Source organism: Pantherophis guttatus, chromosome 2 (assembly GCF_059756535.1).
Source record: "Pantherophis guttatus breed Tessera chromosome 2, ASM5975653v1, whole genome shotgun sequence".
In the NCBI taxonomy this organism is placed as follows: Eukaryota; Metazoa; Chordata; class Lepidosauria; order Squamata; family Colubridae; genus Pantherophis; species Pantherophis guttatus.
In genome coordinates, this window is record NC_142064.1 from 155,508,660 (window position 1) to 155,530,809 (window position 22,150).

Sequence of the window (22,150 nt, forward strand, 5' to 3'; positions counted from 1 at the left end):
TTTAAAACCCCAATAAATTTAAATATCCCAATTTAAAAACTATTGTGTTGCTAGTCCGGCCTGGCGGAATAATATGGTCTTCAGTGCGCAGCGAAACGCCCGGAGGTCGGTGATCTTACGAATTTCCGGGGGCAGTTCGTTCCATAGGGCTGGGGCTCCCACAGAGAAGGCCCTCCCCCTGGGCGCTGCCAGTCGACATAACTTGGTTGACGGCACCCTGAGGAGACCCTCTCTGTGGGAACGGACTGGTCGGTGGGAGGCTATTGGTGGCAGAAGACGGTCTCGGAGGTACCCGGGTCCTATGCCATGGAGTGCTTTAAAGGTGGTAACTAACACCTTGAATTGCACCCGGAAGACCACTGGGAGCCAGTGCAGCTCGCGCAGGAGGGGTGTCACATGGGCACAACGAGTTGCGCCCATAACCACCCGCGCGGCCGCATTCTGGACCAGTTGGAGCCTCCGAGTGCTCTTCAAGGGGAGCCCCATGTAGAGAGCATTACAATAGTCCAACCGGGAAGTAACAAGGGCATGAGTGACCGTGCGCAGGGCGTCCCGATCCAGAAAGGGCTGCAACTGGTGAATCAGGCGAACCTGATAAAAGGCCCCCCTGGCCACGGCCGTCATATGATCTTCTAAAGACAGCCGTGCATCCAGAAGGACACCCAGATTGCGAGCCCTCTCCGTGGGGGGCAGAGATTCACCCCCAATAGTCAGCGATGGCACCTGCTGACTATATCGGGGCGCCGGAAGCCACAGCCACTCGGTCTTGGAGGGGTTGAGTCTGAGCAAGTTCCTCCCCATCCAGACCCGCACGGCCTCCAGGCAGCGAGACATCACATCAAGGGCATCGTTGGGGTGGTCTGGGGTGGAGATGTACAGCTGAGTATCATCAGCGTACAGATGGCACTTCACCCCAAAACCACGGATGATCTCACCCAGCGGCTTCACATAAATATTGAACAGGAGGGGCGAGAGGACCGACCCTTGCGGCACCCCCCATGTGAGACGCCTCGAGGTATGTCAGACCTGTGGGCAAAAATTGCCATCTGACACCATTTCTTCCTGTGGATGCACTTTGGGTCATAGCTTTGGGGGGGGGGTGTTTCTCACATCATGAATTAATAGCAAGAGGGTCGCCTCAACCTGATGACTGTGTACTATGCATGCATCCATACCGCAGAAACAAGAAAGCACCCCAGCAGCCCACTAGCCTATCTAGCATGGGGAATGGGGGGAGGTGGGGGTTAGATATGAAGGCTGCGTGGAGGGTGTCGGAGATCGGCCTTGCGATTTTCACGAGAGTCCCATATACCCCTTTCCCGCTATAAGTCCTGCTATCTATAAGAGCGCCAGAAATAGAGGCGAGCGCGGACGGCGTCGCTCTTAAGATTCGCAGTGCGCCGATTTTGCAAAATAAATAAATAAATCAATAAATAAAAATTAAAAAAAAAATCTCCCGCTTAGACCAACGTCGCCCGAAAAACCACGACCCGTTTTGTGAGCCCGGCATCAGTCAAGGGCGCCACTCAGGCTCCATCCAAACGCCTCGAAGCGCGCAAGCGGACGTGCCGTGGCCCCGGTCCAGGCGGTTCGAAGCCTCGCTCCGAGCGGGAAGCCCGCCGCGCTAGCGCGTCCGGGAATGAGGAGCGCGTGCGGGGGAGCGAGGCTCGCTTGCCTTGGCCGCCCGGCGTGAATTGGGCAACGTGCGCGCGCGCGCAACCGGGGCCCCGCTGGTGCTGGAATGAAGGACGCGAGCGCGCGCCCGAGAGACCGCGAGCGCGCGAGCTCAGCCGGGTCACACTTGACTGCACGTGCAGCGACGCCCCTTCTTCGCCCCGGCGCGCGCCAAACCGTGGCACCTGGACAAGCGCTGCCCGGCCGCCTCTTCTCGCGCTCCCGCACATCACCACCACCCCCCCGCCCGTCCGCCCGGCCCCGCTCCTTTCCTGCTGCTTACTGCAGTGTTGGGGGGAGGGCAGATCTGGACCAAGATGGCGTTGCTGCTGTTGCAGTTTCTCCCAGGGTCAGCACTGGAACAGCTCCCGCCTTTGCTTTCCTATTAGCACCGGCGACCGCGGCTCTGAAGTTCTGCAGTCGCTCGGAAGCTTCTTTCCCGCCGGGGCGTTATTGCTGCCCTCTGGTCGTTTCCTCTCGCCGCTCTAGCCTCTTCGCTCCTGTGGAGGGCTCCTGTTTTGGTGCAAAGCTTCCCTCTCTGTGGCAGCCGGACCTTGGGGAGGTGGGGGGGAGAAGGGGTGGTGGTGAGCCGAGCGTGAGACCGTATTTTGGGCTCTTGCAGGCGCTCGCGAGGCTGTGCGCATTCTTTGGGTGACGGCAAGCAGTCCGACCCGGCACAATTTTATTTTGCAGTTGGCATCGTCTTTTGTTTTCATTTGGTGCTGCAGCCCCGAATACCAGGGTGGTTGCATTTTATTTTATTTTATTTTGCCTCAAAAAAACAGCCCTTATCGCCGTGGTGGTGGTAGTTCTTTAAGCGACTCTCTCTAATGCTACCCTTTGCAAGTGTGGCAATTTCTAGCCGAGCCCACTTCATCCCGTGGATACCTGAAGGAGACGCATCGGGATAATAACATGGAGGAAGAGGAGGAGCTGCAGTCTTGAATTCCCTGGCTGTGCTGTCAAGAAGAGAGGAGATGGTGATTTTTAATGTGACACCCGTGCAACTTCTGGAGTTGTGAGAGCTTTTAATCTCCCCTGCATCCCACCGCCTCACCTGCCTGGTGCCCACCGCCTTTGCTATTTATTTATTTATTTGTTTTTTTAAATCTACTTTTCGTTCTCTCGTCTTCGTACTTCCCACAACCCCCCTCCCCACTTTTCTGCTTTTGCCATGGGAATGGTGGCAAATCTCTTGGCTATTGTCATGTCGGCTTCATTTTTCAACCCCAGCTTTGCCTTCAGTTCGCACTTCGACCCTGGTAAGTTGATTTACTTCTGGAGCTTTGGAGTAAAAAAAAAAAAATTCCCCCAGATGCTCAGATGACTTTCTTCACTTTGCAAAATTACTATGTTCCACTGGCCTTCCTATTTTCCTCTCGGGTTTTGGTTTTTCCTATCCTTGCTTTCCATCTCTGCTACCAAAAAGGAGTTGAATTTTGTAGCATGTTATTCCCTCGTCTTGCAGGTTACCTGTCTCCCCCCCCCCCCCCAGCCCTGGTCCTTGCGGCACTTCTTTGCATTGTTTTAACCCTTTGCTGAAACTGTTCCAGCTTATATAATAGTTGATGGCAGGCTGGCAACTAAAGGGAGCAAACAACAAAACCCTCACACACTGCTTTTGTCTTGGGTGTAATGATTTTAGAAAGGTTCCAGTAGAACAGCTCTTTCCTGCAAAGTTACATCACCAATAATCAGCTATTCCACCCTTTCCTTCTCACTGGCCTTTTTTGGCAATTGAGAGTATGTAAAAAGAATTCTTGGGCATTTCGGTAGGAAGTAAGTAGACATGGAGACCTAATTGTTCCTGATAGATGTGCAGTATCCTTGCATATAACAAGATGTTGACCATACCAGCTGTTTAAACATAGATGGCTTTGTGCAACAAGCTGTGAATTGCCTTTTTCTTGGCTGGAAAGTTGCTTTGAATTTCAAAGAGGTAGAATTGTAGACAGGTTTGGGGTCAGAGATGTGTCTCTGCATTCTCGAAATGGTTGCTTTGAATAAAGTCAAGAAAAATAAGGAAAAGGGTAGTTATTCACCTGGGACTGGGCCTTCTCTGTGGTGGATGGCAGACGGAATTAATATCCCCCTGGTGGAATGATTGATTTACCTTAGTCAGCCATCAACCTTTTGGCTGGGTAATTGGTAGCCCTTGATTTGTGGAAAAGCAGTATGTTGTCTTGGCAAAGACCAAGTTGTGTTGCAGTCCCTGACTTACATCTTCTAGTGGTGGGTTTCTCTGCTTTTTCCTAGCCAGATATCCTCAAAGGTAGAAATGTATCATTTCTTCAATTTTCCAGTTTCTTCCTAGAGGGGTTTTATACCCATTGTCTGAATTCTTTTTGTTTATGATTGTGGAAATAAACTTCAAGGTTCTGTGGTTTTCATATCACTCCCTCCCACTCTTATACCTTGGCTCTTCATCTCTCTTCACTGATTTGTTGGTTCCATAGACCTTATCCGTATAAACTGTTCAATTGACTTAGAAACGGGTGTGAATAAAAGATGAATTTGGCTTTTAACACCCTCAAATGACACTTTTCTACCCTCCAGTGCAATCTTCAAATGAAAACAAACTGCCTTGTTCTGCTGTGATTAAAAGATTTTGGCACATTTTTCTAGATTCTATTGCAGTTGGAATCTGGCAGGCCTGGGGTGAGGTTTTGGGCTCTATTATGGATTGAAAGATCTCCTTAAAGTCATTGATTGGGTATTAAAAATGTGTGTATATTTGGAGGTGGGGTGAAGGAATTATAAACAAATAGCACTTTATTTGTTATGACTTGATTTATTTGTTCTGATTTGATTTGAGTCCTTTATTGCTCTGTTAAATTCCACAGCAAACGGCCCTACAGCGCACAACAACAAGTAAGACTCCATCCCACACTTCCATGAAGGCAGCCACCCACAGTCTCACAACAAAAGCCAGTAAGCAACAAAACCAATTTGCAAAGGCAGAGAGGAAACCCAAAGACAAGGTGCAAGATCACTGTGCAAGATCCAGAGTCAAGGTCCACAGGGCAAGGTCCACAGGGCAAAGACAAGTCTACAGGGCAAAGGCACAAGACAAGGCACAGGCAGAAACATAAGGCTAAGGTTCCCCCACCCTCAAAGCCAGGAGTGTGCAAGCCAAAACAAACAATTGTTCCTGACAAAGATAATCTCTCCTGGCCTCTGCTTAAATCAACCCAAGCCAGGTGTTCCTTGTGAGGAGGGGCGGGGCGACCTTCTCCCAAACATCCTCGCAGAACTCCTTTGAGCTTGCCTTCTCTCTATTCTAGCTGCCCTTGGATTGGGGGAGGCAGCTGTTCCTCATCAGAGGGGATCTGCTGCCTCTCAACACCACTGCCTTCTACAGCCAATCCTTCCCCATGTCTGTGAGGATAGGTAGCTCTCTGTCCAGTCGGCTACCTCTCCCAATGTCTGAGGGGCCAGGGACAGCATTATCTTCAGCCCCTGGTCTCTACAAACATTCCAAGGGAGATGCGCCATCTTTATCGGATGGTCCCAGTTCCAATGCCTCCTTTTCCTCCAAACCGAGATCTGATGGGGTCGTGACGTTATGTATATTAAACATATGTATTTCCTCTGGCCATTTTTGAACCATACTTTGCTTGGTATTATCTTTAGTGAGAATCTGTGACAAGGCCATTGGATAAAATATAGAGTTAACATCTAAGAGTATGCAGGTCCATCATGAAGGTAAGAGAAAAACTTTGTGTTGTATAAGTAATTATACTTCAGGTTTTGTGTTAAATATGTAGAATAGGTCAAATATAAAAATGGAACTCTTTCCTTACTTATGTATATTACAATGGCTGAGTGTGTTTCAGAATTATACTCCATCCATCTAGCTACCAAAGGAAGTTGACAAATTGAGTGTGAAATAATTATATTTTTGCTTCCTATCTCTCATGAATTCTAAACATAAGGGTCAACTGGAGTTTCAAAATGTCTTTGACTAGAGCTCTTTGCTAAAAGCAATATAAATATTCAATCTTTCATAAAGGCAGACACACTATGAAACATTATGATATTATATTCTAATTTCTATATTGTGAACATGCATATTCAAGGAGAAGAAAAATATATTGGCATAATTTATAAAAAGTATCCAGGAAACATTTGTTCATTGTATGTAACCATTAAATGGGAAACATTGTAAGGATGATGAGAAAAAAAGGGGAAAGGCCATATAGAAAAGATAAGAATAGATACTTTAGTTATGCTTTTTTCTCTTAGTTTGATCTCTGCTTGCTTCTTGAATAATAAATAAAACTTTGGGTGCTTTCTAAAAAAATTGCCTTGGAAAATGGAACATTTACCATATTAGGAAGTGAGAGAAAGATACTTGTTTTTATTTTTTAATACTTAAATTGAAAAAAAATAGGAAAGAGTTACTTAATTATATATAATCCTTCAAAGAAACATAAGTCAAGAAGTTACTTTAGAACTTTATCCCCAACTTGCAAAACCTATTCTATATTAAAGCTTAGTCAATATTAGTAACTAGAGAAGATGAATGGCCAGACTGAGTTTGTATTGGATTTTCTGCAAATTAACTTTATTTAGGCCATACACCAACATGCAGAAGACCTGCCTACTAGAAACTGTAATGTGTTCTCGATTAGTTGTAATATCAGTTCTGCATTATCTTAAAGTTTTAGCAAATGTATCACGTGGACAATTTTTCTGATTTTTACAAAACACCATCAACAGTGTTACCTTGTATTTTTCCATGCTTCATCATTAATTGGGGGGATATGGGGCAAATGTGCGGAACAGTTCTTGAATGCTATTGACTGTTCTCCTCAGTTAAATATCACACAGGAAATGTGGTAAGTAACATTGTTCAAATCAAACCTGAACTATTGCCATCATTGGAGTAGACAAGTTGTCTTCATTGCTAAGAAAACATCTTGAGCTAATGATTCCTGTTTTTGTTTTTCTTTGAGTGTGATTTGAGTTTCTTGCCTGAGTCAGCTGGAGATATTTTTCACTGAGCTGTTATTCTGTGATTATAGCACACAATATAGCCTTGATTATGATTTAGGACCAGAAAAGAGAATTGCTTGATATGTGGATTGTCCTGCTTCATAGAAAAGTGGCTAGACTTGGTAGATTTTTAGATTCATAGCACTCTTGAGCAAAATCTACAGGTTTAGTGCAGCATATGGTAATAATAGTAACACTACTGAAAGTTTAAGTACCTTAACTCCTAAAAAACCTGTGACAAGTTTGTACAATACTACATTTTAAAGTATGTAAACAGTTTAGTTTTATTACAAAGGACCTAAAAAGAACTGGTTAGCAACTGTATGTGGATCTTTTCTAAATGCGTATGGCAAGGCATAGACCATTTCCTTGGTCCTTTAAAACTTCTGGTTGATATTGGGGCAGATACATTGGCCTTTGCATATTAGTTTGATGCAATGCAATTATGTTTCATGTTCTTACAAATCTCCAGTTAAAGTTGGTATCAGAACTAACTAAGGCATTTGATGAGATTTGGGATTCAGAAAGGATCCCTAATTAAATTCTAGAAATTTTTGATCCTGCTACTTCTCCTTTTTCTATAGATTCATCTACACTTTCTAATAAATGAGCAAAGATAAAACCCTACTTTCCTTATTAAAGGAATTTTATAAGTTGGGTGCCATAGAAAGAAAGCAGGTGAACAGAAATGGGGAGAAAATGGGACAGCTTTAGAAAATTTGTGATTGGAACCACTAGGAATATTTTATCTAAGAATCTTCAAAATCCTAGAATCAAATTGTGACTGGATTCCTTGCAGACATACATGCAAATACTGTTAATATATTTATGAACAACACAACAATTTCCTAAAGGATTTCAGGCCCCCTCAGTTGAGACAAGGGGTAGAGGACACGTGTGTGATAAATCAGAGATGATTGATAGGAAATATAATAATAGAGCTGAAATGTACCTTCTAGTTCAACCCCCTATTCAAGCAAGAGACACTACCAGTTCAGACAAATGGCTGTCCAATATCTCCAATGGTGGAGTACCCACAGGTTCTTCAGGCAAGCCATCCCATCTTTAATTGTTCTCATTGTCAGGAAATTTCTTCTTGGTTCTAGGTTGATTCTCTCCTTGATTGTCTTGAAATTGATTGTGTATGCTTTTTCAGAGGCATGGCGCTCTTGGAAAGCTGCTGTTTTTTTAAGGAGCTGTGATAATCCATTTCTCATTAGTGATATAACATGAGAGAAACAAAAAGGGGAAACTGTAAAATAATTGCATCTGACTGAATAGTTACCATTGTGCACATATAGTGTGCATAAATCCAATGAAATACATAGATATGCCCAATGCAGAATTTATGCTGTATTAGGAATACTGGTTGGTGGTTTCAGATTCATACAATAGTGGAGAATATGCCAGCCCAACAACAATCACAGGAAAAGACACAAGATAAAAGAAAAAAAGCATGTGAGAAGCGGAGGGGAAAGTATGTGATTTAGTCAACATCAACCTGCTTAATGAAAATATGGAATTGCCTCTATAGTGTGTCAGGCTTTACACAGTATACAGTTAGTCCTCAAATTACAACAATTTGTTTAATGACTATTTGAGGTTACAGTGGCACTGAAAAAAGTGACTTATGGCAGTTTTTCACACTTACAACCATTGCAGCATCCCCATGGTCACACCTGGCAACTGGCATGTACTATATTTAAGTTGGTTGCAGTGTCTCAGGGTCATGTGATCACCTTTTGCGAACTTCTGACAAGCAGAATCAATAGGGAATCCAGATTCACTTAACAACTGTGTTACTAACTTAATAACTGAAGTGGTTTACTTAACAATCATGGCAAGAAAAGTTGTTAAAAATCCCGTCACTTGACAACTGTCTTGCTTAGCAACTGTAGTCCATAGTTACTGACTTCGGATAATCTTTTGGTTGTTTTTGGTATGCTTAAATGATAACTTATCCTGGTAGAATACTGTGCATCGATTGTGGCCTTGATGTCATAGGAACTCCACTGTGACAGTATACCTTTCCATTTGGGGATCACAAAAAAATTCTACATATCTACATGTTTATGTGAGCCATAAACATTCATTTCCTTATTGGTTAGGTTTCATATTTTAATTACCTGGCTTATATGGAGAGGGTTTCAGTTTAATCTAGGCTCCTGAGTCCCTTTCAAGCACACAGTAAAGGAATAAACTGCTGCGCACCATTTTATATATTGATTGTACTTCTCCACAATTTCTGTGGATGCTGAAGGTTTATGTAGACAACTGAATTGACTAAATGGATGAAAGATTTGAACCATGTTAAGTCATTTCAGAGAGCACTTATAGAGAGCAGAACAGTAGTGATGTAACATCAACCAGTAATGATCTGACAATACAGCAATAGTAGTATCTAAGACAATAGTAAAAAAAAAAAAAGAATTAAACTTGAAGAATGCAGAGATGCTCAAAACCTGCAGGTTAAGTCTGGAGGTTGATTTTGCTCTTTCTACCAAGCTAGCTATATCAAGCAGCATTGTCAGGCCCACCAGGTGAGGGGCAGTTGATTGTTTTCTTTCTTTAGTTATAATGGCTGCTGCTGCACAGGACAAGATGACTACAGGATACTAATGGATTCAGCATGAGTCATCAGCTCCTTCTCTGGTCATTCATTTAGGATTCTTTCTGTCGCAAAGGGAGTGTCTCTGGAAAAATTCAAAAGCCTTCTCCTCTGCTACATGCCACTTCCTCCCTGCCAGAACCAAGAAATACTTGATTTGATTGGCCTGTGAGAGCCTGTGAGAGGAAACCTGCCAAAATTGGTCTTTAGCTTTAGCCCTTAAGATACATTCATTAGGAGCCATTAAGAACTGAGTTGGAGTTGAAGGGGCACCAAGTTCTCTTTGCTCATAAAGTTAATTCTCAGAGAATCTCATTGTTCAAATGTTACCATATTGCAGTCTGTAGTATTAATTTCTGCTCCCTTCAGTTTTGGCCATTGAGTCAATGGCAATGTGACCTGATGAGAAAACAGTTAAGACAGGTGGAGCTTATTTCAATTGAGTAGATATTAAATACTGGGTAACTTTGCTTATCCCTCCTCCTGTGTGTTCTTAATTTGTTGATGTTTTGATGTCTTAGGGACCGGATTTTATTATTAGTCCCCTATTCCGATCAAATCCCTTGCCTACTTGGGGCAATCTTAGCTTCCAAAATGAAAAACCTCTTCTTCCAAGCAGATGTTTTGTCATGAATGGTAGTTTTCCTCAATGTGCTGTGATGCTTAGACATCTAATATCAGTATCAATAGCACTTAGATTTATATACTGCTTCACAGTGCTTTATAGCCCTCTCTAAGGAGTTTACAGAGTCAGCAGAAGGATGGAAGGCTGAGTCAACCAAATGTTAGGCATTTCATTTTTCATATAGTCTTGTTTTCTTCTAATATGTCTATATGGATGAGTCTCTCACCAAAGAATCTCTATCTCCTACCAATCACATCAGGTTATACATATTGTCCTTTGTGTAGCCTTTTAGTTGGCTACAGCCAGTTCACCATCAAAACCTATCTCTCATTGAGCCCTCCGGATGTGTTAAGGCTAAAGCTCCCAGACTTTTTTTCCAGCTTATCTTTTGGTTTAGAACTCTAGCCTCTACATATTTGAAGAACTCACGGTTGAGAAGATTGCTCAACCATATTTCTTACTCCAAATGCAAAGCAGTTGTTCTTTGCAGAGGTTTTTTTTTGGGGGGGGGAGGGAAAGGGAGGAGGGTGATGGTTAACCAATTTTTTTAAAAAAATTTGATTTATATGCCGCCCTTCTCCGGAGACTCAGGGCGGCTTACAATAGGCTCAGCAATACCCTTCATCCTTTTGTATATTTATACAAAGTCAGCTTATTGCCCCCACAACGGGTCCTCAATTTACCTACCTTAGAAAGGATGGAAGGCTGAGTCAACCTTGAGCCCTGGCGAGATTCGAACCTGCAGTAATTGCAAGCAGCTAGTCTTAATAACCAGCTTAATAACAGGGTGCCTTAGACCACTGTACTACCAAGGCTCTTTATTTAAGGATATTATATAATTATCTGTCTCTCTTCATGTTTGCCTGAATTTTGACTTTACAAGCAAAAGTGTACCCTGATATAAGCATGTTAATCCCACCTGGGGTCAAGTAAAGATTGCTTCAGAAGGCAGTCTTCTGTTTCTTATTAGTCTTCTGCCCCCAAACCCAGGCGAGGTTCCTATACATCTCTATACTTCTATTGCGGAATAGTTTTGAGAGGTCATACCTACTTTTCTCCAGATTTGGCCAAGAATATAGAGCTGGAGGCTAAGATACAGATTGCCTAAGGGCCCTACAAATCCGAGCATGCTTAATATATTGCCTGTCATGATAGGCCTGTTGTGTCTTCTGTAAGAGACGGGCATGGGCTGGCCATCGAAATAAATCATATTAAGGTAATACCTGCCTTAGGCAGTTGTGAAGCTTTATGCATCTTTATCATACAGTATAGTATAATAATAATAATAATAATAATAATAATAATAATAATAATAATAATAATAATAATAATAATACATCAAAATTATGTCTGCTGTTAAATTATCATCTTACATGGAATATGAAATCCTGAGAAAGACAAGCCAGAGTAAGAGTAAGCACTGAAAGACTTTAGCAAGGCTTGGTGTGAAGGAATAAGCAATGTGTAATTTCACATTTTTGGATATATGAAAAGCAGCTATTAAAATTATTGTTCCATGTCTATGATGCATGGGAGATTATGGGAGTTACAGTTTAAAATTTTAGAAAGCACCAAACCAGAGATGATTCCTTTGGAGGATTTTCTTGGTTATTTGTATTTCACCATTTTCCCAAGGAGTTAAGAGTCTTTTCCATATTCATTCCATATTCATTCATAATCACCAGATGATGAAAGATTCTGGTGATTCGAGAGAATCATGGTTATGTGGTGCCCAGGAAGGCAATATTCGTGAATTTGATGTTCTGATGATTGTGGAGGAATTATTCTGATCTGGATAGGTTATGTAGCAGGGGTGGGTTCTACTTACCTTTACTACCGGTTTGCAACGGGGCCGCATGCACGCACTCTTCTGTGCAGAAGCATTCTGATGACGTCGGGGTTGGTGGGCGAAGCCTCCCACCGCTTTTACTACCGGTTTTATAGAACTAGTGCAAACCAGGGGCAACCCACCACTGTTGTGTAGGCAATCTTACTGATTTTTATGAACTTTTAAAGGTTGGTGCTGTGGTTCTACAGGTAAACCTTTGCTTACAACCAAGGTTACGATGGCATGGAAAAAAGTAACTTATCACCATTTTTCACATTTAGGACCATTGCAGCATCCCCACAGTCAGGCGATCAAAATTCGGATGCTTGGGAACTGGCATGACAGTTGCAATGTCCCGGGATCATGTGATCACTTTTTGCAACTTTCTGAGAAGTAAAGTCAGTGGGGAAGCCAGATCACTTAACACCTGTGTTACTAACTTAACAACTGCAGAGATTCACTTAACAACTATGGCAAGAAAGGCTGTAAAATGGGGCAAAAATTCATTTAACAACGGTCTTGCTTAGCAATGGAAAATTTTGGCTCAATTATGGTCGTAAGTGGAGGACTACATGTATGGTCTTTAAAATCTGATCAGAGTCTTTTCCCAGAGACAATAGGATAAGATGGATCAGAGCAATTGGTAAAACAGGTAACGAGAAGAATTCTAGATTGAGAGAGATTTCTAAAATACTGGTGGCAAACCTGAGATGGGCTAAGCTTGGAAAAACTTGTATTATGTGCTTTAAACTATACAGATTGTGCACAGTTCTTATTAAGATAAGAACACTCCTTCCTTCAATGTTCGTACAGTTTTTCCAGGCAGGAAGTTTGATGTATTAATAGCAGTGGGATTTGCTTAGTGTTTTTCTGTTTGATTATCTTAAAAATTTACCGTCTAGCTTGATTTAGGCCTCTGAAAGTAATGTTTTTCAAGACTTCCTTGTTATTCTTAGAAGGGAATAATAGTTGAAACACAAGGATGTCACTAAGGCATTGATTATCTCAGGAAAGGTTTGAAGCAACATGTCTGACATACAACTTACCTTAAGCAGGTCTTTACAGGAGGGACTTTGATATGGGTAAGACTTCAGTGATCCTCATGAAGTTTCTCTGTGTATAGAATTATTGCAGTTTTGATGAATTGGCATGGAGAGAAATGACCGAAAATGCTAACGGGGCTGAACTGCATTACAACCTTATCTTCCCCAAAATAATTGACCAAAAAATGCCATCTTTTAAAAAAACTGTTGTTTCGTTGTGCTGTTCATAAAGATTTTGTGGCTTCAGATGTTAAACAAGGGTTAGAATATTAGATATCTAGAAAAAACTGTTGTCTTTATTGTCAGTATTCAGAAATATTGGAATATTAGTCTGATGGAGCTTGAAACCCTGAATTAAAGCATACCCTACACAAGTTTATTAAAAGGAAATTGGTTGTTGTTGTTAATGTAACAATAAAATGGATGTAAAGATTTACTGTACTTCAGTTTAACCTTAATAAACTTTAACTAGAATATGCTTGTTTATATGCATTTTCTTGAAGTCCTATTATCTCTGTTTACTGTAATGATTTGATTGTAGGGTTATCATCTGAGCTGCAAAAACTACACAAAGGTAGTGCATTATCATCAGTAGTCATTCAGTATTTTGCAGCCCATATATGGTAATTTTATTTTGGAGATCATATTTGGACTGCAAATAGTTGTTCAGAACCAGTTAGCCTCAGCTCCCTAATCATTTTATCATTCACAGTTCTTTGGTTACCAAGATAAGCACAGAGTATAATTCAACCTAAAGAAGCAAATGATAATACCAAATAAACCAAATTACGTAACAGATAATTTAATTGCTCCAACAATTAAATTAACCAGTGGTTTACAGACAAAGAAAAACAGTTTGGATCATGTTTGTTCCACAGCATCAGGAAAAAACTAAAACAGTGTTTTATACAGAAAAACAAAACTCCTGAGACATATACCCAAGGTTATGTGCCTTTTTCCTACCATGAAGAATTCATTACCCCTAACTAAGTCTTAACTTACCAAATGCTTTGATGTGGAAATTCCTTATTCCAACTGCATTTGCTTATAAATATTCCAGACTTAGAAAAAGACACAGTACAACTGAAATTAAGCCTCTAAGATTCAATAGAAAATGCAGGCCTACTAATCTCCCTTGTTTAAATCAACAGGACTTAAAAAAAAAAGCTTCATTTTGATTGGACTGTAGTCATAAACAAGGTTATTTTTGCTGCCAGTTGGGGAATCTCTGTATCAGAATTGAATGGATTGATATATTTTTTTTTTAAATTTGGGAAAAATGGTTGAACAACAGCTTTTATATTATATGTCACTACTTTTAGAAATGGGGAAATGGCATTTCTACTGAAATGTAGCTATATTTACTTGATCCAGCAAGTTAATAAAGGTGGTGTTGAACATATATAAAGATGATGGATGATAGATAGATAGATAGATAGATAGATAGATAGATAGATAGATGGAAGAGGGGGACGGGAGGGAAGAAGGGAGGGTGGGAGGAAGAAAGGGGGGGGGAAGTCCTTGATGCTTGTTTGTTTTCTTGTAGACATTTCATTACCCAAACTAAATAACATCATCAGTGCTAATAGGGAATGGGATTTGCTCTCAATCTATATTTGTTCTCAATCTATATATTTTAGTGGTTTTCCTGTCAGTGTTGGTGGGAGTGGTCTTGGAGGTTTGTTAGGCTGTTACTGTTAGCTTCTTTGGCAGTTCTTTGATTGGGGTATTGTTCACTTCTTGATGTTGGTCTGATGTTAGTGATATTAATCTATGCTCATCTGGGTGTTGATTGCTGCTGGGGAAGTATTTTAGTCTTTTTGCTCCCTTTTTGGTTTATTGATTGACTCTTTTGCATAGTATGTAGATGTTGTTTATGTCTATGTCTTTATTGATGGCTAATTTGTCAGAGTACCAGGCTTCTAGATAGATAAATGATAGATGGATGGATGGATAGATAGATAGATAGATAGATAGATAGCTATACATTTTGTGGAGTACAGTCCACATTTTTAGCTATATGAAGTACCGGTCTACTGTATTATTGCAAACATTCAAAATGCTCGATGTCTATGGAGATTCTCAATCATCTAGATCAATTATGGCGAACCTTTTTGCCGTTGTGTGCCAAAAGCGGGGGGAGTGCGGGGCAGCCCCGCACGCGTACCCACACCCATAATTCAATGCGCCCAGCCCCACACACATGCACATGTGACCCTCCTACGCTCCCCCCATTTTTGGCACGTAATGGCACAGTGGGCCCGATAGGCCCGTTTTTTGCCCTCCCCAGGCTCCAGAGACTTTCTAGGAGCCCCAGAGGCCCTCCTGAGCCGAAAACGGCCTGTTTGCCGACTTTCAGTGGGCCTGGAAAGCCTGAAAATTAGCTGGCCAGCGCATGTATGCACGCCAGAGCTGAAATAGGGCAATGCTTGCGTGCCCACCAATATGGCTCCACGTGCCACCTGTGGCACATGTGCCATAGGTTTGCCATCACTGATCTAGATCATGGATGTCCCAAAAGTGCGTTTCCAAAAGGCAACTGGACTTTCTTGGTTTTTTTTTTTCCCCTTGAAAATTTTCTCTTCTCATCTACTATAAGAAGCTTCTTCAATTCTGATTGAATGGTGGGGAATGGGATGATTTATATTCAGATGACTGGAAAAATGTAAATCCTTCCATTCCCCACCATTTAGTCAGAACTGAAGAAGCTTTTTGGATGAGAGGAGAAATGTTTTCAAGGGAAAAAAATCCAAGAAAGTCCAATTGCCTTTTGGAAAATCACTTTTGGAATTCAAAATGCTTGGAAATCCACAGTGCTTTCTAGATGCAATGTTAAATTAAAATGAATAAGTCTGAAATATGTAAAGGTCTTTAAAGAAAGTCAAACAGTATTTTTTTCAACACATAAAAAAACAGGTTTAGCATCTCAAAGGTACAATAGTAGCCTGAGTTCCAAGCAGGAAGTTCAAGAACTTCCAGTTGGAGAATAAAGCATCTCTTTAAGAGGAAACCCTTGTATTGCTTCCTTCACAGCGTAATTCTTCCATCTATATGAACTGTATAGAATGTGTTCAAATGTGTTACTGTTACTGTTTTGATAACAAAAATAATTATAAGATTAAGAATGAAAAAGGCAGCAATTAAAGGGAAGTCCATACATTTATTTTATCCATGAAGCGTTTTTAAACTAAAAGCATTGTTGTTTCTTTGGTAGTAAGCAAAATGCATGTTTCCTTATCAGGAAAAAGGTGGGTAGAGCACTCCTTAATTAAATACCATTGGAACAAGTACTGTAGAAAGATATGCCACTATGTGAATCAACCTGACAAAGAATGTTGCCATTGTTTGAACCTGGCCAATCCATTTTAAGTAGCCTAATATTCTACTCAGATAACAATATTACCTAATTCTATACAGAATTATTGTAATAGAACTATTTCTATTAAAAAAAAAATAGAAGGTTTTTATTTACTTGAACTCCAGTACATGCAATGTATTTTAGCATGGTTGAATGAATACACACACACAAACACACATCACACATCCCTAATTATTGCAGGGATGATTACTGATCAGGAATTGCAGAAAGAGAAAACCGGGAACATGAGTGGTAAACTGGATCCTCACTGCTTTTCTTTATACTGTTCTCTTTCCGTATGTTCTCCAGCAGAGATAAAGCTACTAGGCTAAATAATTGCATATATGTTGTCCACCTGTGACCCCCACTTATCTATTTTTTTTTAAAAAAAAATAGAGCCAGTTTGGTCTAATGCAGGGGTGAAATGCTTCCGGTTTGGTCCGGTTCGCTCGAACTGGTAGTAAAAAAGGCTACTGGTTCGCCGAACTGGTAGTAAAAAATGTAAAAAAAAAAAGTTCCGACAATCAGGTGAGCAACGCTTGATCATCGGAACTTTAAAAAAAACTTTTTAAGCATTTTTTTACTCCAACTGTGAGGTGCGTGTGTAGTGCATGCCAAAAGGAGGCAAGGGGTAAGTAGAACAGTGCATGCTGGCGGGGTGATCAGTTTGGTGCACAATCTTTTTTTTTTACTTTTAAAAGCATTTTTTTAGAATGCAATTTGCCCAAATAGGTTGTAAAAAAATGCTTTAAAAAGAAAAAAAAGGCTCCGTGAATCACAGCTGAGCTGCGCGATCATCAGAGCCTTTTTTTAACTTTTAAAAGCATTTTTTTACAACCTATTCAGGCAAATAGGTTGTAAAAAATGCTTTTAAAAGTAAAAAAAAAAAGATTGTGCGCCACAGCTGATCACCCCCCCCCGGCATGCACTGTTCTACTTACCCCTTCCCTCCTTTTGACGTGCACTACGCACGCACCTCACAGTTGGTGTATGGTGTGTATTGTGCATGTGCGCGCAGCGCATTTGGCGTGCAGCGCACATGCGCAGCCAGCAAACCGATAGTAAACCAGTTCAGATTTCACCACTGGTCTAATGGTTAAGGTACCAGGCTAGAAAGCGGGAGATCGTGAGTTCTAGCCCTGCCTTAGTCATGAAAACCAGCTGGGTGCCTTTGGGCTAATTACATTTCCTCAGTCCACCCACCTCACAGGAAAAGTGATGGAGGAAGGTGTGTTGGATATGTTATTTATAAAAATAATAAAGGTAGGATACAAATAAATAAAATATATATTTTAAGGAAGCAGCGGGAGATATGTACAACATTGTAAGGACTAATTCCAAGTAGTGGTTTATTTTGCCCACCCCTTTTTCATCTTTTTCATTTTTTTTTAATTATGTAAAAGCTTCTAAATGAAGCGTTCCTATTGTTACCAGTCAAAGGGCATTGTGTAGGAATTTGTCTTAATGAATGTTATGTCTGTGCGAATAAGTAAAAAGCTGAATAATCAGTAGCAAAATGTGGGAGTGTTAAGGTGAAAGATAAGAGTACTGAATACTTTATAAAATTTTGGCTGGAAGAATCCATAGCAGGGGTGAAATTCAACAGGTTCTGACAGGTTCTGGAGAACCGGTAGTGGAAATTTTGAGTAGTTCAGAGAACCGGCAAATACCACTTCTGGATGGCCCCAGAGTGGGGTGGAAATGGAGATTTTGCAATATTCTTCCCCCAGGAATGGGAAGGGAATGGGAATTTTGCAGTATCCTTCCCCTGGAGTGGGGTGGGAATGGAGATTTTGCAGTGTCCTTCCTTTGCCACACCCACCAAGCCACACCACGCCCACCAAACCACACCCACAGAACCGGTAGTAAAAAAAATTGAATTCCACCACTGATCCATAGGCTGGGTAACACAGAGTACCCTAAGCTGTTGTGTCGTTTATTTGATTTTTGGCTTAGTTTGTTAAAATAACAGTAGAGAAGGGTCTCTTCCTGGACTCCACCAGTCAGAATTCTTTAACTGACAGGATGCAACATACCTTTCCTGCTTGACCAGCCAATGTAACGGGATGAATGTAGGTAGCCTGGCCCCATATCATGTAGGGCTTTATAGGCCACAACCAACACCTTGAATTGGATCTGAAAGCAAATCGGCACACGGTGCAGCTCACAGAGCAGAGTTTTTATGTATGTCCTTCTTTAGGTGTCCGATATAGCTTGTGCAGCTGCATTTTGCATCAGTTGGAGCTTCTGGATATTTTTCAAGGGTAGTCCCATGTAGAGCACATTGCAGTAGTCCAAATGGGAGATGACCAGCTCATGAGTGACGTACCAGTCATTATTAGTATGACTGAGGTAGTCAAAAAGTAAGCTCTCCTGGTACAAGATAGATTTGAACAAGTGATGTCAATTCATTAATTTAGAGTTTTATTGAAGCATTGGATAAGTATGAATAGAGTGTTATTGGAAATTTTTAAAACATGGGCCTTTAAAAACTGGTGAAAATAATAATATTTTGATGGAAATTATGTTTTTCAAAAAAAAAAAAAAAAAAAAAACCCAGGGAATGAGGAAGGGTAGCAGATTGGTTTTTTGTTTTTTTTTAATTTGATTTATATGCCGCCCTTCTCCGAAGACTCAGGGCGGCTTACAATGTGCTCAGCAATAGCCTTCATCCTTTTGTATATTTATACAAAGTCAGCTTATTGCCCCCACAAACTGGGTCCTCATTTCACCTACTTTAGAAAGGATGGAAGGCTGAGTCAGCCTTGAGCCTTGGCGAGATTCGAACCCTGCAGTAATTGCAGGCAGCTGGTCTTAATAACCAGCTTAATAACAGGGTGCCTTAAACCCCTGTACTACCAAGGCTCTTTTTTGAGCCAAAGAGTAACTGCAGACAGATCATCAGGGTAAATACCAGTCGTGGGTTCCTCCTGGTTTGGCCCGGTTAGCGAGAGCCGGTAGCGGTGACGATATGACATCACCGAACCAGTTCTCTGTCTTTGGGAGCTGGGCCCTCCCGCCTATCCCTGCGTTATTCTGCCCTTATATATCTGCTTTTTTCCCCCAGCTGAGAGGTGCCGCAGAGCGGATTGCCGCACCTCAGCTGGGCAGATTCGCAACGGGCTTGCGCAAAACGCAAGTTTGGTGTGCCTGCGAGCGAACCGAGCATGCGCGTGGTGATCACGCATGAAGCGCGCACACAAAGAGAACCAGTAGTAAAGCCGGTTAGAACCCACCCCTGGTCAATACTTACGCATTTGCAAGAGGATTTTGGTGATGGTTTGTGGCATTTTTTCCCCAACCACTGCACCGAAGTGATACAAGATGAATTCTGTTGGACTGTTCTTGGTCTTAGAAATTAAAGCAGTGAAAGACAAAACATCTCTACTGTAAGTTTGTTCTGGTCATGATTTTTTAAAGCTGTCTTTTTTCCAATCTTTGCTGATTTCCTTTACTCTTCTGCCTGGCACGGGTGATTACCTTTTGGATGATGATAATGCAAATTCCTGTCAAAGTAAATTAAGAGAAATTTACTACAGAAGGTTTGAAATGGCTCAAATCTCTGGAATTGTTCAGAGTACAAATTATGACTATGACATCCCATTTTCCTCGTTGCCTTTCAGTGAACTGAAAAGGTTTGGGTGCGAAAGTGCGGACAACTTTCTTCGGCCTATTGCATTTATGAAAGAGAGAAAATAGTATTTGGATATATGACATTCACAAGCTTTTCTGGCTTTGAAAGGGAATAATTCAAGTATGAAGAGAAACCTACTTCTGTTTCATTTGTATCTTTTATACTTGCATTCCTGAACTGCCCATCAACTTTTCCCAACAAAACCAGGAAATGTGCATTTTATGTTTCTACATATCTCTGCAATTTTTTTTTTATCAAACTAAAAAATGAAAAACCCAACAGCCTTAGTGAACAAAGTTTCCATATATTATTTTATGAAAAGAATTGTGTCTTTGAAAATTCTGATGTTCTGTAGGATCTGAATAAAATGTGTTACATTTTTCTTTTAATTTTAAATCTGAAATTTATTGGATTTAACTCGTAATTTATGGCTATCTCATTTCCAACATCTACATAAACTTTTATGAGCACTGTGCATAGCTGAAAAAAAAATCATAATATTAAATGTTCTGGTTTATTTGTACAGATTTTTATAATATGTAGCAGAAAATAACAACAATAACAAAGAGAAGTACAATCTCCTATGTCACTCAAAGCAACATACACCAAATAAATAAACTTCTTTCTTTTGCTTTGTATCTTTTAGAACAGAGGTACATTTGCCTAAAATGTCAAATATCTCTATGGTGTATTACCAAATTAATTTTTTTTACTGGACAGAATTAGATAATTATTGAATGTAGAGTAATTTTATGAATCTTATTTCATTAAGCTTAAATGCAAAGCAGTATGATTTTTTTTCGTCCTGACTCAAACCAGTACATTTTGGAGTGAGACCTCCGCAGTGCTGAAAAAGTTGTACATTTGATTTGCACATAGTTACAGTTTGTTTCACTTAGTCTCCAAAGTAAATAACTGTGATGGAATTCTTAGGCTGTGTTAAAGCTGTGGTATGTTCCTGAGTGTATTGTTTCCCTATCTATATATTACTAAAGCTCTATGGTCTGTTTGTAACCTTCAATATGTCCAGGCAGCCATGGCACAAAAGTTTTTGAATCAAGTTTATCTAGGTTCTGTTAAGTTAAAAAATGAATATAAAATTGGGACCCATTACTCCTGTGTAATTGAAATTTCAAGAATCTTCACAACAATTGCATTTGTGAAGTTGTGACTGTGTGAAGCGTTATCACAATCAGCTGTGGTCAAGCTATCATGATTCTTGTCATTTCCTGCTAGCTTCCCACAAGCAAAGTCAATGGGAAAACCAGTAGGAACTCAAAACTTGCCCCTGCTCCAACTGCTTTTTTTGTCTGCCTGTGATCATTCTGCTTATCTGTTTAGGTAAGGAAATAGTACCTCTGAAAGGATGACCCAATGGTTCATGGGTTTAGTGACATATAAAGATAAGAAGTACAGGTAGTCCTTGACTTATGACCACAATTGAGCCAAAAAATTTTGTTCCTAAGTGAGACATTTGTTATGTGAGTTTTGTCCTATTTTACGATCTTCTTGTTAAGTGAATTCCTGTAGTTGTTAAATTAGTAATATGGTTAGTAAGTGAATCTGGCTTCCCCATTGACTTTGCTTGTCATTTTCATTTTTCATTTTTCATTTTATTAGATTTATATACCGCCCTACTCCCGAAGGACTCTGGGCGGTGAACAGCCAAAGAGATAAAACATACAGACTACAAAATTTAAAAGACAATATAAAACCCAATTAAATTGTTTGGCCCGGAACAGATTAAAATACCCCTAAAATTTTAAAACAGATTTAAAATTTACAATTAAAAAGGGAAGTTAGGCCAGGCCAGCTTTTTGAAATAAAAAGGTCTTGAGGGCACGGCGGAAGGTGCGTAAATCTGGGATCCTCCGTATCTCCGGGGGGAGCTCATTCCAGATAGCAGGTACCCCCACAGAGAAGGCTCTCCCCCTGGGGGCCACCAGTCGATATTGGCCGACGGCACCCTGAGGAGCCCCTCTCTGTGAGACCGTACTGGCCGGTGAGAGGCTACTGGTGGCAGCAGGCGGTCCTTGTCAGAAGATTGCATAAGGTGGCCACATGACCCTGGGACACTGGAACCATTATAAATAGGAGATAGTTGCCAAGCATCTGAATTATGATCACATGGCCATGGGGATGCTGTTATAGTCATAAGTATGAAAAATAGCCATAAGTCACTTTTCTCAACTTTGAACAGTTACTAAATGAAATGTTGTAAGCCGAGGGCTATCTGTAATAGATGCATTGCCTCCTTAGGCTTAAGTGGGTCAGAGCTCACTTTGTCATATATATGAAGTATTAGTTGTGAGAATGGCAGTGTCTAATGGCCACTAATAATAAAGGTTTCATTTAGCTGTGTTATGTCAACCGAGTCCCAGA

At 40.9% G+C, this 22,150-nt stretch overlaps 1 protein-coding gene across 4 annotated transcripts in view; it reads left to right on the plus strand.

The window, feature by feature from the left end:
* Positions 1–1,797: 1,797 nt before the first annotated feature.
* Positions 1,798–22,150, plus strand: part of LMTK1 (lemur tail kinase 1) — a 94,656-nt gene continuing 74,303 nt past the window's right edge. Inside the window, exon 1 of one of the 4 annotated variants that reach the window (XM_034412783.3) lies at positions 1,798–2,654. Coding sequence is in view for 2 of the 4 variants with exons in the window: in XM_034412781.3 (XP_034268672.2) it covers positions 2,849–2,936 (88 nt within the window). In the remaining 2 variants the exon portion in view is untranslated. Of the gene's footprint in view, positions 2,937–22,150 lie in introns of all 4 variants that reach the window. The other 3 variants (XM_034412781.3, XM_034412782.3, XM_087887072.1) reach the window with 3 other exon arrangements.